Source organism: Peromyscus maniculatus, chromosome 10 (genome assembly GCF_049852395.1).
Source record: "Peromyscus maniculatus bairdii isolate BWxNUB_F1_BW_parent chromosome 10, HU_Pman_BW_mat_3.1, whole genome shotgun sequence".
NCBI classification, from domain to species: domain Eukaryota; kingdom Metazoa; phylum Chordata; class Mammalia; order Rodentia; family Cricetidae; genus Peromyscus; species Peromyscus maniculatus.
The window spans coordinates 31,353,718-31,366,492 of record NC_134861.1 but is presented as its reverse complement, the minus strand read 5'-3'; the positions used below and the strand labels follow the sequence as shown (position 1 = coordinate 31,366,492).

Here is a 12,775-nt window from a genome sequence, read left to right as displayed (position 1 = left end):
CAAACTTAGATACATATACTTCAATTTGAATTCCAGATATGAAGTCTAATAATTCACATTAAGACATTAAAAAAATGAAAGTGAAGAAAAGTAGAAACAGTTTTTCCAAGGAAATTCAGAAACTTTTAAAGATGCCGGCTAGTCTGAAGTGTAATGAAGAATAGATCAGTCTACTGAACAACATGGTGATCACAACCAACAGCAATGCACTGGGTACTTGAAAGCTGTGAGGATTATGATTTTAAAAATTTACTTTCATTCACATGCGTCTATGTGTACACACATGCCTGTAGATGCCTGTAGATGCCAGAAAGGGGCCTGGAATCCTTGGTGGATGTAAACTGCCTAACATGTGTACAAGGAACTAAACTGTTCTGCAAGAGACCAATGTACTTACCTGCTGAGTCACCTTTCCCTGGGATTATAATTGTAAATATTTTAGGTGATTAAACATTGGAGCTTGAGGACTTGCAAATGTACTATGGTGCTTAAGCATTTGACTAGTATGTGCAGGGTCTTGGGTTCATTGCTCAAATGTATGTGTGTGTGTGGGGGGGAGAGTGAAGAGGCACTGATGCCCTACATTTCACTGTTCATCCAAATCTGAAAAACTACTCAAACAATTTATCAGGCTACTGAATGAAAAGATGAAATTCAAATCTGTTCCTTAAAAAAATGAAAGTTATAATTTAGAAGATTACTGCCTTATTAAATATTGGGTTGACTAACTTACAGTTTTTTTGGTTTGGTTTGGTTTTGTTTTTTCAAGTCAGGGTTTCTCTGTGTAGCTTTGCGCCTTTCCTGGAATTCACTCTGTAGCCCAGGCTGGCCTCGAACTCACAGAGATCCGCCTGCCTCTGCCTCCCGAGTGCTGAGATTAAAGGTGTGTGCCACCACCGCCCGGCTACTTACAACAGTTTAAAAATAATGTACATACTCTAATTATGAGGGAATTTTATTAAGGAAAAAATGATATTTCATATTGAAATAACCACTATTAATATTCTGGAATCCTCCTTGAACCTTTCATGATTTATGTAATTAAGAATCTTAGAGCTGAGGCGGGCGGTGGTGGCGCACACCTTTAATCCCAGCACTCGGGAGGCAGAGCCAGATGGATCTCTATGAGTTTGAGGCCAGCCTGGGCTACAGAGTGAATGCCAGGAAATGCACAAAGCTACACAGAAAAACCCTGTCTCAAAAACCAAACCAAAAAAAAAAAAAAAAAAAAAAAAAAAATCTTAAGAGTTGAGTGGTCAAAGCACTGAACAGTCCAATTAAAAAATGGGCTAAAGAGCTAAACAGAGAATTCACAAAACAAGAACTACAAATGGCTGAAAGACATTTAAAGAAATGCTCAACATCCTTAATCATCAGAGAAATGCAAATCAAAACGACTCTGAGATACCACCTTACACCTGTTAGAATGGCTAAGATCAAAAACACCAATGACAACCAATGTTGGAGAGGATGTGGAGCAAAGGGAACACTCCTCCACTGTTGGTGGGAATGTAAACTTGTACAACCACTATGGAAATCAGTATGGCGGTTTCTCAGAAAATTAGGAATCAAACTACCTCAAGACCCAGCCATCCCACTCTTGGGCATATACCCAAAGAATGCTGATACATACCATAAAGATACATGCTCAGCTATGTTCATAGCAGCACTATTTGTAATAGTCAGAACCTGGAAACAACCTAGATGCCCATCAACGGAAGAATGGATGAAAAAAATGTGGTACATATACACAATGGAGTACTACTCAGCAGAGAAAAACAATGAAAGCATGAAATTTGCAGGCAAATGGATGGAACTAGAAAATATCATCCTGAGTGAGGTAACCCAAACCCAGAAAGACAGTTATGGTATGTACTCACTCATTGGTGGAGTCTAGATATAAAATGAACAATCAGACCACAACCCATAGAACCATAGAGGCTATATATATATATACCATGGAGGTCCGTAGGACGACTGTGGCATATAATAAATTTCAGTTTTACTCAATTATTGAAAAAAAAATAGCCAAATGAATGGAAACACATGAACTATGAACCAAAGACTGAGGGGCTCCCAGCTGGATCAGGCCCTCTGAATAGGTGAGACAGTTGATTGGCTTGATCAGTTTGGGAGGCATTTAGGCAGTGGGACCAAGTCCTGTGCTCATTCCATGAGTTGGCTGTTTGAAACCAGGAACTTATGCAGGGACACTTGGCTCAGTCTGGGAGGAAGGGACTGGACCTCCCTGGACTGAGTCTACCAAGTCGATCACAGTCCTCGGGGGAGGACTTGTCCTGGAGGAGATGGGAATGGAGGGTGGGCTGGGGATAAGGGGAGGGCGTGGGAGGGGGGAGAATAGGGGAACCCATGGCTGATATGTAGAACTGAATGGTATTGTAAAATAAAAAATATATATCACAAAAAAAAAAAAAAAAAAAAAAGAGTTGAGTGGTCAGTGGTGGTGCTTATCTTTAATCCCAGCACTCAGGAGGCAGAGGCAGGCGGATCTCTGTCAGTTCAAGTCCAGCCTGGTCTACAGAGTGAGTTCTAAGACAGCCAGGGATACACAGAGAAACCTTGTCCAAAAACAAACAACAATAAAAAAACAACAACAAAAAAACCTCATTGGTTTACATCAATTTTCTTGCTTTTTATTATGATAAGACCACGTAAAATAAAATTTGCTACCCTGTTTGCTATCTTAAAATATAGTCCAGTATTATTTAAAAACTATTATTAAAAATTATTATTATATTTTTTTATGGGCAGTGGTGGCGCACGCCTTTAATCCCAGGACTTGGGAGGCAGAGCCAGGTAGATCTCTGTGAGTTTAAACCAGCCTAGTCTACAGAGGGAGTTCCAGGACAGCCAGGATTACATAGTGAAACTGTGTCTCAAAAAACCAAAAAAATTATTAAAAAATAATGCTGTGTACAAAGTTTTTAAACAAGTTATCATATAGAAGCCAAAGAACAAAAACTAAATTCCTAATCTAACTAATATTCCTGGGCCAGTGAGGGCTCAGCAGAGAAAAGCACCACTGTCAATCATGACCGAGCCTGAGTTTCATCTGTGGGTCCCATGTGGTGGCAGCACAGAGCTACTGCCTGCAAGTTATCCTTGGATCTCCATGCATACCCTCTACCCATAACAAATAAACGAAAAAGCTAACAACAAAAAAGGAGCTGAAGAGATAACAATGCTGTATTTACTGAAAATTCATTGTAAGAATACCATTGGTTTTTAAGTACAAATACTTTTCAAAGAATTTGTTGTTTCTAAAATCTTATTATAAAACCATTTAAGACTTATAAGGCCAAAACACCTTTAATCTCAGTGTGAGTTCTTACATTAGTTGTAGCCAACATGTTCTCTGGATCAATTAGAGTACGAAGAAGTCCCATTAACTGAACTGCACCTCCTAGTTCAGGGTCAGTATCACAGATCATTTGTTCAATCACCACATTTATAAGAAGTATATCCTGAAAGAAAATATGTTTCTGTAAGACCTTGACATAAGACAAACACACCAACTGAAGGAACAAAATCAGAGCACAGGGGGGAAAAAAATCAAAGCATATAATACCTTACTTAAAAGATTTTTTTTCTGTTTCTCAAAGTTCTGAAAATATTTAGAGTGAACAGACACACACAGAGATAGAGACTGTGAGAGAGAGAGAGACAGACAGACAGAGACTGTTCACTGTTACCATTCTAGGTTTTAGCTCTGGGTATAAATCAATAGGTTGATCAAACACATATGATCATTTCAATCTTTAAACAGAAAACTCTTCCTAGAAAAAGCGCAAGCAGTAACTTGGCACATAACTTTTCACAAGATCTGAGAATAATGTCATAAAGTGACTTAGTATCAGGTTTACTGTTACATAAATTTATTCTTTGTGTATATGTGCAGTGTACTTGTGTACAGAAGCCTAATGTCCAGCATCTTCCTCTAGTTTTTTGATTGTTGTTTTTCTGAGATGACTCTGTATGGAGTCATTGACTATCCTGGAACTCTGGAACTCAGTATGTAGACCAGGCTGGTCTTGAACTCACAGAGATTCATTTGCCTTTGCCTCTCAAGTGCTGGGATTAAAGGTGTGTGCTACCTTGCCCAGCTTGCACATTACTTTTTGAGACAGGGTCTCTCACTGACTAACACAGACATCCTGTTTTCATTAATCCAGCACTGGGATTACAGGTGCTAGGTTTTTCTTTTTTTCTTTTTTTGACATGGGTTCTGGGGACCCAAACTTGGGTACTCATGCTTGTGTGGCAAAGCCCTTTACTGACTGAACCACCTTTTTTCTTTTCTTTTTTAACAGAAATCTTAAGCATTACAGGACAAAAGTGACTGTCATGTTAAAGGAAAAACATTCTGTCATCGAAAGTATATTCTAAGCAATTTGTTATTAGACTCTTTTTGTAACAGCATCTTTGGATTTGAATATTTGGTCCCCAGATGGTAGAACTGTTTGGGAAGGTATAGGAGTTGTCACTAGAGATGGGCTTGTGATGTGATGTGAGCTCTCAGCCACTGGTCCAGTGCCATCCTTGCCTGCCTGCTATCATGCCCCATTGCATGATGATCATGGACTCACTATCTGGAACTGAAAGCACCAATAAACTCTTCTGTAAGTTGTCTTGTTCACAGTGTTTGTCACAGAAGTAGAAAAGTAACTAAGACAGTTACACAATCCTAGATGATGTACCCATAACACACTCCAGCTATAATGGTATAAATAAATGGACAGCCCACTGCTACTAGGACTATGCTAAACAAAACATCACGATTGAGAAATGGATGAGACAAATTCAGGGAAAACATTAAAGAGATGGAACTTGCTAAGATGCCCAGGCTGATCTTGAACTCTGAGCTCAAGCAATCCTCCAAGTAACTAGAACTTGGACACACCTCCACATCTGAGACACTACTTCTCCTCACCCTCCCTCTCTCTAAATACATGAAGTCCATGTCGTACCCCCACCACTGCCCCCTTTGAGATGGGAGTCTCACTATGCAGTCTTAGCTGGCCTGGAAATCACTATGTAGACCAGGATGGCCTCCAACTCAGAGAGCTCTACCTGCCTCTGCTCCTGAATGCTGGGATTAAAGAAGTGGGCTATCAAGGCTAGCAAATGGGTTTTAAAAAAGAAAAAAAAATCCTAGTTTCATTCTAGTGAGAAACAATTATGGAAGAAAGCAATAAAGAGGCATGAATCCACAAACAGCCCAATCCCAAATATGACCCAGTGAAGTACAATACAATTTGCTTCAAAAATAAGAATCCAACCAGGCTTCTGCTTCTGACCAAGATTTAGTGACAACTGGATTTATCCTTCTACCAGAAATGAGCAAAACATGAAAAAAAAAAAAAAAACCTGACAACTGATTAGACAATAGTTATCACAAAAGAAAAGATTCTAGGGAAATTAGTCAGGTGAACTGTAGAACATGCCAAACACCCATTATTATTATAAATCAACTATATCCCATATGCCCAGTAAAACTCAGATCCTAATGTACTCAAGTGATCCACAGATCTGGAGGTTATGCTGTATACAGAAATATGGGATGGCAAATTAGTCTATTGCAATGTACTGCTAAATCCACCTAAAAGTAATATAGTTGCCATTTGGTTCCTGAAAAGGCAAGCTTGGTTCTAGACCACCAATCCCTGCAGGCACTAAAATCTTATGCACTTACAACTACATAAGATGGTGCAGTACATGGATATCATGCTCAGGAACATTATAAGCGCAGGAAGAGGCTGGGGACATACTTAGCACATAGAGCACTTGCCTAGGCATGCATGAAGCCTGAGTCTGATGCCCAGCACTGCATAAACTGGGCATGGTGGCATATGTCAGCACTAGGGAAGCAGAGGCAGGAGAAGCTTAAGGTCAGCCTCAGCCACATAATGGTAATGGAGAACTTAAGACCCTATCTTAAGAGTATGGGAATAAAAGAAAATAAAATGAATGAATGAATGTTCTTTTCAGACTGTAAGTTTAAGAAAAATGGGAAAGTGGGCAGCACTGAGGTGGAAGGATTGCTTGAACATGTGATCTCAAGGCCAGCTTAAAGACCTTAATCTCAAAGAGAGGGAGGGGCCAAGGACAGAAACGTAGTTTTCATTCTGAAAAATTAGTAACTACTTCTGTTATCAATTAAACATAAACAAGAAAATACTGCTAATGAAAACAAATCAATTTTTTTTTTTTTTTTTTTTTTTGGTTATTCGAGACAGGGTTTCTCTGTGTTGCTTTGTGCCTTTCCTGGAACTCGCTTTGGATACCAGGCTGGCCTCGAACTCACAGAGATCCGCCTGGCTCTGCCTCCCAAGTGCTGGGATTAAAGGCGTGCACCACCACCGCCCGGCACAAATCAAATTTTTAAGAGTTAAGAATTTTTTTTTTTTTTTTTTTTTTTGGTTTTTCGAGACAGGGTTTCTCTGTGTAGCTTTGCGCCTTTCCTGGAACTCACTTGGTAGCCCAGGCTGGCCTCGAACTCACAGAGATCCGCCTGGCTCTGCCTCCCGAGTGCTGGGATTAAAGGCGTGCGCCACCACCGCCCGGCGAGTTAAGAATTTTTAAAAGTTAATTGTTCATGATTATCATGGTATGAGTTGAGATTTATGGTTATTTAAGATGAATACATTTTAACCATATAAGAATCAAAGACAGAATGTTAATTTCAACAGGAATATTAATGTCAAAGTTATCTTCTATAAAGGCTGGCATTAAGAATATCACAGTGAGATAATAATAAACTAGGGTTCAGCATCATCTGGTGTTCAGAAGTCTAGAGAGACAGCTCAGCAGTTAAAAGCAGATCCTGCTCTTCAGATCAGAGTTCAGTTCCCAGCACCCATGACAGACTGTGGGAGCCTGTTTTCAGGTTTCTCGTGGCTTTACCCAGCAGGTCCTCATAGAGAGGATGATTAGGACCATGGGCCTGAGTGCAGATGTCTGACATGGTCTGCACTTGGCTATGCTGGGGGGGAGGTCTTTTGCTCCACCCCTTAGCATTTCTATAAATACCCTGGGGCAGAGATAGTCAGGGCCTATTGGAATAGGTTCCAGGCCCTCTAGAGGCTATTCTTTATTTTCTGTTTATCTCCACAATCTAATTCCTTCTATCTAATATTTCCTGCTGCTTGCACTCAAGAAAACTCTGGGAACTGTGGGGTTTGTGGGTAAACGCCCTGCAGAATGGCGCCATGAACAGGGACTGAAGAAAAAAAAAAAAGAAAAAAAAAAGAGGGGGACTAAAGATAAATGAACAGGGACTAAAGACAAAGGAAAATAATAGTTTTATTACAGAGTATATGGTGATGTATTTGTAATCTAAGAAATAAAGCTTGCCTGAAGATCAGAGGACAGAGCCAGCCACAGAGTTAGCCAGAGGACTGGGCAGTGGTGGCGCACACCTTTGATTCTGGCACTTGGGATCACACACCTTTAATCCCAGCACTAGGCTGAGACAGGAAGTGATATGGCTGTGCAGAGAAAAAGAATATAAGGTGGGAGGAGACAGGAATTAGGCCTTTTTGGTTGAGGACTCAGAGGCATTCAGTCTGAGGACTCATGGAGACAGGAACTTCTCTTTTCAGCTGAGGAGTTGGAGAGGTGAGAAGTGGCTGTGGCTTGTTTCCACTGATCTTTCAGCATTTACCCCAATATCTGGCTCTGAGTTTTTATTATAAGATCATTTAGGACTCGTGCAACAGAGGGCTGTGAATCAAAGCCAGTCTGATGTACATGCTAAGTGTCTCAAAGCAAAAGTAGACAGCCTAAGTTTGGTTCCTAACACCAAGATTGTGTGGCAGACAACTGCTTGTGATTATAGATTCAAAGAATCTGATGACTTCTCCTGGCCCCAGGTAGTACCTGTGTGAATGTGCTTGATGCACGCACACACAAATCTTACAACAGAAACCAGAAGAACAGCAACAAAACAAAACAAACAATAACAGTAAGCCAAGAAACATTGGAAACAGCCAAGAAATGCAGAAAGCAAAAATATAAACATATATTAAGACTAAAAGTAAAACACATTAAAAAAATCTATAATGTAGTTAGCTGGCCAATGGTGCACATGCCTTTAATGCTAGCACTTTCGAAGCAGAGGCAGGCAAATCTATAACTTCAGTTCATTTTGTATAAATATTTTTATAGTGGGGAAATACAATTATTTTTCTTATTCAACTTTCAATTCCATTTTAAAAAAGGAACTGAGTAAGAATAAGTAAAACAAAAAAGGGACCAGAGTAAGAACAAGTAAAAACAAATTCTTAGTTACACAAGGTAACTGCTTGGTCTGCACTTCTAAGGGATATATTAAAATGTCTTCCATTAGTCCTATATATTCTTAAATTTAAGATTATGGTTATGACTTCTTTGCAACAGTTAGCTCTTCTCAATGGGTAGCACAGAACTACAGCATCATTACTTACATCATCACTCTGTTGGGCTTCTTGCATCACAAATTCTCGGACCATAGATGGACTAAACTCTACCAGATAAGAAAATATATCTGTAGCAGCTGATCTGACCTGCAAGTCATCCATGCCCTGACAAAAGGAAAGCTACATTAGAGAACATAACTAAGGTTATTCTTGCACTCCCCTCCTCTCTTTCAAACCCACAAATAACTCCTTAGATTTTTAGATTAACATTCAACTTCAATCTGCAATACCTCTTCTTTTTCTTCCCCAGATAGATGTATCCCCTCCCAATTTTTGAATTAAGACACCAAACTGAATTAAAATATCCCTTTTTTTTTTTCTATGACTGGTATATTTGGAAGTAGCTCAGTACTTATTTCTAATGGCTTTTACCATCTTAAAAGAAATATTCAGCACTTGGGAGACAGAGGCAGATGGATCTCTGTGAGTTCGAGGACATCCAGAGGTACACAGAGAAACCCTGTCTCGGAAAACAAAACAAAACAAAACAACAACAACAAAAATTCAGAGTTTATACATAAGAGTCAGCATAGAGCTGAGTGTAGTGGTGCACACTTGTAATCCGCTGACACAGGCACACATGTGGCATACATTCACATAAACATACACACACACACACACACACACACACACACACACACACAAAGAAAACAAACAATAAATTGTCATAAAAGACACTTATTTTAAAATGAATACCTAAAATTATTCTCATTTAAATTTTTTATCTGAACGTCTATGAATCAAATAGATGTAACTGAAATCTGAGAATTATAACCCTACTCCCATACTGAAGCTTAGGCTCCTTGGTTCAGTACTTCCTAATTCTACTAACTGCATTGAAAAGTGAAGACAACTTACCCAATTCTATGAAACATAGCGTCACTTAAGGAAAGACAAGTCTTTGAAAAACAAACACAAACACGGATGGTACAAATCTTAAAATCTGGTAACTGAAATCATCCTTGTGGTGTCTCAATAAGAGATGAATGAATCAGCACTATGCAAATATTTTACCATCCAAAATTATGAATCTATGACAAATTCACAACTCCAAAAGCACAAGAAACCATAATTACCATTACAATTTCAAGAGCTGGAAGAATTCCCAATTTTGCCAAGGTTTTAAAAAAAGCATCCCTGTTTTGAGGTTGTAATGTCTGAGAAAATGCACAAAATTCCTTGAAGAAATTAACCTGTGAGGTCAAAAATTAAAGTGATAAGTCAATAAACATGAAGACAAAACCACGCAGAAGTTTAGCTACCAGAGTATAGAATTCATCCTTCTAAAGGACCATCTTTTCCCATATCCTGGTTCCTCAAAATCTACATTTAAAAACTATATTAAAAACTAGTGCTGAGCATACTGGCTTTACTATCTTCCCAGCACTCAGGAGGCAGGAGGATCAAGAATCTGAGGCCAACCTAGGCAACAGTTAATAAATAAACTTTGTCTCTTTAAAAATAAAGCCGGGGTAGATCAGATGATTCAGTGGTGGAGTTACTTGCTGTCAAGCCTGACTCCAGGAACCCACATGACAGAGAGCCACCTCCCAAGGCTGTCCTCTGACCTCCACTCATACATAATGTGCACTACTCCCCCAATGTAAAATATAAATAAAGACATAGATATATGCATGTGCACACACATAAAAACCAACAACAAAACTCCAGCATCATATTAAATATAAACTTAGCTTTATTTCTCAAACACTGATCTTCTCTAAACCTAATGTAAAAAATGCCACATAGGGCACTTGCATAAAAACCATCCTGCAAAAAACTGCGTTTGGATTACCAAGGGAAATGCAAAAAACACAACAAAATTTTAACCGCTGGTAAACAGTAATTGCTACTTTCCCCTCTAAAATACAGTTACCTCTCAAAACAAAGGCAAAACAAACTCCAAGTCATTAAAAAGCAAACATTTTGTCCCGCAGTGGTGGCACATGTCTTTAATCCCAGCACTCTGGAGACAGAGGCAGGTGGATCTCTGTGAATTCGGGTCAGCCTGGGCTACCGAATGAGTTCCGGGACAGCCAAAGCTACACAGAGAAACCCTGTCTTAAAAAACAGAGGGGGGGGGGGAAAGTGAACATTTCTAAGGAACCAAATGATTTATCATTTATTTATTTTAGAAGTGTTTTCCTTCCATCTGTTTGTTGTTGTTTCTGAATCTCCATTATGTAAATAACTACCACTATAACAAATGTCTAGTTCTGTCATGCTATAAGGCATTTAAATTTCCTGGGGGAGGGGCATTTGTGAGTGTGTGAATGACACACATAATATCTTAAAATGTTTTCTGAAACATTTAAAAACAAGTTTTAGAAACTGAACAAATAACTTACCAATTCACGTCGTTTATCATCGTCTGTAGCCTCATCTGTTAACTGTGCAAAAACTTCAGACAAAAACTTCTCATCTTCCTGCATGAGAAGAAATAACTGCTATGAAATATCAGCAAAAGCATACTTACATTATGCATATGCCTTACACAAAGTACAGTAAAATCAGATCAAAATTGAAAAGCATTTTCATCATGAAACCTGAAATCTGAGGATATATTTACAGTCTTATGAAACTTAGAACTGCCACTTAAGTTTATCCATTAATATGTACTTAACTAGAAATCTCACTACACAGTACTAGGCATAACAAACAAAAGCTCTAGAGGTAGAGCAATAAATTTATTCACTTTCATTCTGACAACTTTTCTAACTCAGTTTTCATTTACTCAAATAAACCTGAGGATCTCACTGTCAGTTCGTATGTACCAGACAAAGAAAACAAGACAGGGTGCAAGTGCAGCAGTGAAGGGAGCTGGATTATGGCGGCAGGCAGGAAGGAAGTCTTCAACATGTGAGAGCATACAGAGCACTTTAATCTACAGCCAAGGACAAAATAAAGTGACAAGTCACTATGGTAATTACACCTGATGACTCAGAGCTATTAAAAGACAGGTATTAATTCCCCTAGCACTCATTAAAAGAATATATAGAGGCAAGGATCAACCCCAAGGCCTTGTGCATGCTAGACAAATAATGTACCACTAAGCTATGACCCCAGGAAAAGTAGGTATATATTTTCATAATCCTTTTTTATTTTCATTCTAAATTTAAATTTGATGATTTTTCTTTTTTTAAAAATACTTTATTATATTCCAATTTTTCTGTTTTTTTTTTTAAATTTATTTATTTATTATGCATATAGTATTCTGCCTGCATGTGTCCCTGCAGGCCAGAAGAGGGCACCAGATCTCATTACAAGTAGTTGTGAGCCACCATGTGATTGCTGGGAATTGAACTCAGGACCTTTGGAAGAGCAAGCAGTGATCTTAACCTCTGAGCCATCTCTCCAGTCCGACTTTTTAATATAAATTTGTATGTCTAAAATGTAGAAGGGATGTTTAAATTATAATTGTGTTTGCTGGAGTGAGGCAAGTAATTTTCTCCAGTTTACCTATATTTTCTACAGTAAGAAAATTACAAAGTAAAATTATATAATATCAAAATTCACTTTAGAGATTTGCTAAAAGACAACTAGTGAAATCATGGTGCTGTTAAGATTTCATTATATTCTCAAAACCCTTCTCTATGAAGCATAATTTCTATTAAATTAAATTAACATATTCTAAAAGAACTTGTAATGGTAGTATCTCTGACTCATATCACTAGATATAAAATATGTATTTCCTATATCTGTCTTTTAAAATATGGATCATCCATTAACTAAGGATCTCTACACTGTCTCCAAAATAAGGTGGAGCACTAATCTGAAGATACAGTCCTCACTAGTTAGAAAGTACTAAGCATCAATGGGGGGTGCTCAGAGACAGAGTAAAGAGATAAAATAGGGTTTTAAATGAGTGACTCAGAATGGTGCTTCTTTGTGTATTTCACTGACTCGTTTTAGACATTATTTTTCATGGCTTGATACATTTATAGGAAACGAGCATATTTCAAAACCCACCTCTATGAAATATAATTTCAAGTGACTTATTCTAAAACTGTAATATCTGTATAAATATATATTTCCCCTATTCACATCTTTCATAAACTTTTTTCCCCCAGATCTCCCAGATTGAATTTTTATTCTTTTTCACTAAAGATTTTTAAATGTTTTCAAAATATTTTCAAAGGAGAAAGTTCTAAGGTCTTGATAAATGCATTTTCTCTTTAAATTCTTTGCACATGATTCAGCACTTAAGAAGTGACAGCCGAAACCATTCATAAAGGCGATATCAAGTATGTTCATTAGGAGAATGCTTCCTTATTCCTAGCTTATTCACCTCCCTCCCC

The 12,775-nt window shown here is 38.2% G+C and overlaps 1 protein-coding gene across 8 annotated transcripts in view; it reads right to left on the bottom strand.

Annotated features, from left to right (window-relative positions):
* The window catches only part of Ppp4r3b (protein phosphatase 4 regulatory subunit 3B), a 58,386-nt gene that overhangs the window by 23,276 nt on the left and 22,335 nt on the right, over positions 1-12,775 (bottom strand). For all 8 annotated transcript variants that reach the window (XR_013042860.1, XR_013042859.1, XM_076546140.1 and 5 more), the window contains 4 exons: positions 10,826-10,903; positions 9,554-9,670; positions 8,466-8,582; positions 3,354-3,485 (listed from right to left, as the gene is read on the bottom strand). Coding sequence is in view for 6 of the 8 variants with exons in the window: in XM_076546140.1 (XP_076402255.1) it covers positions 3,354-3,485; positions 8,466-8,582; positions 9,554-9,670; positions 10,826-10,903 (444 nt within the window). In the remaining 2 variants the exon portion in view is untranslated. The remainder of the gene's footprint in view (positions 1-3,353; positions 3,486-8,465; positions 8,583-9,553; positions 9,671-10,825; positions 10,904-12,775) is intronic.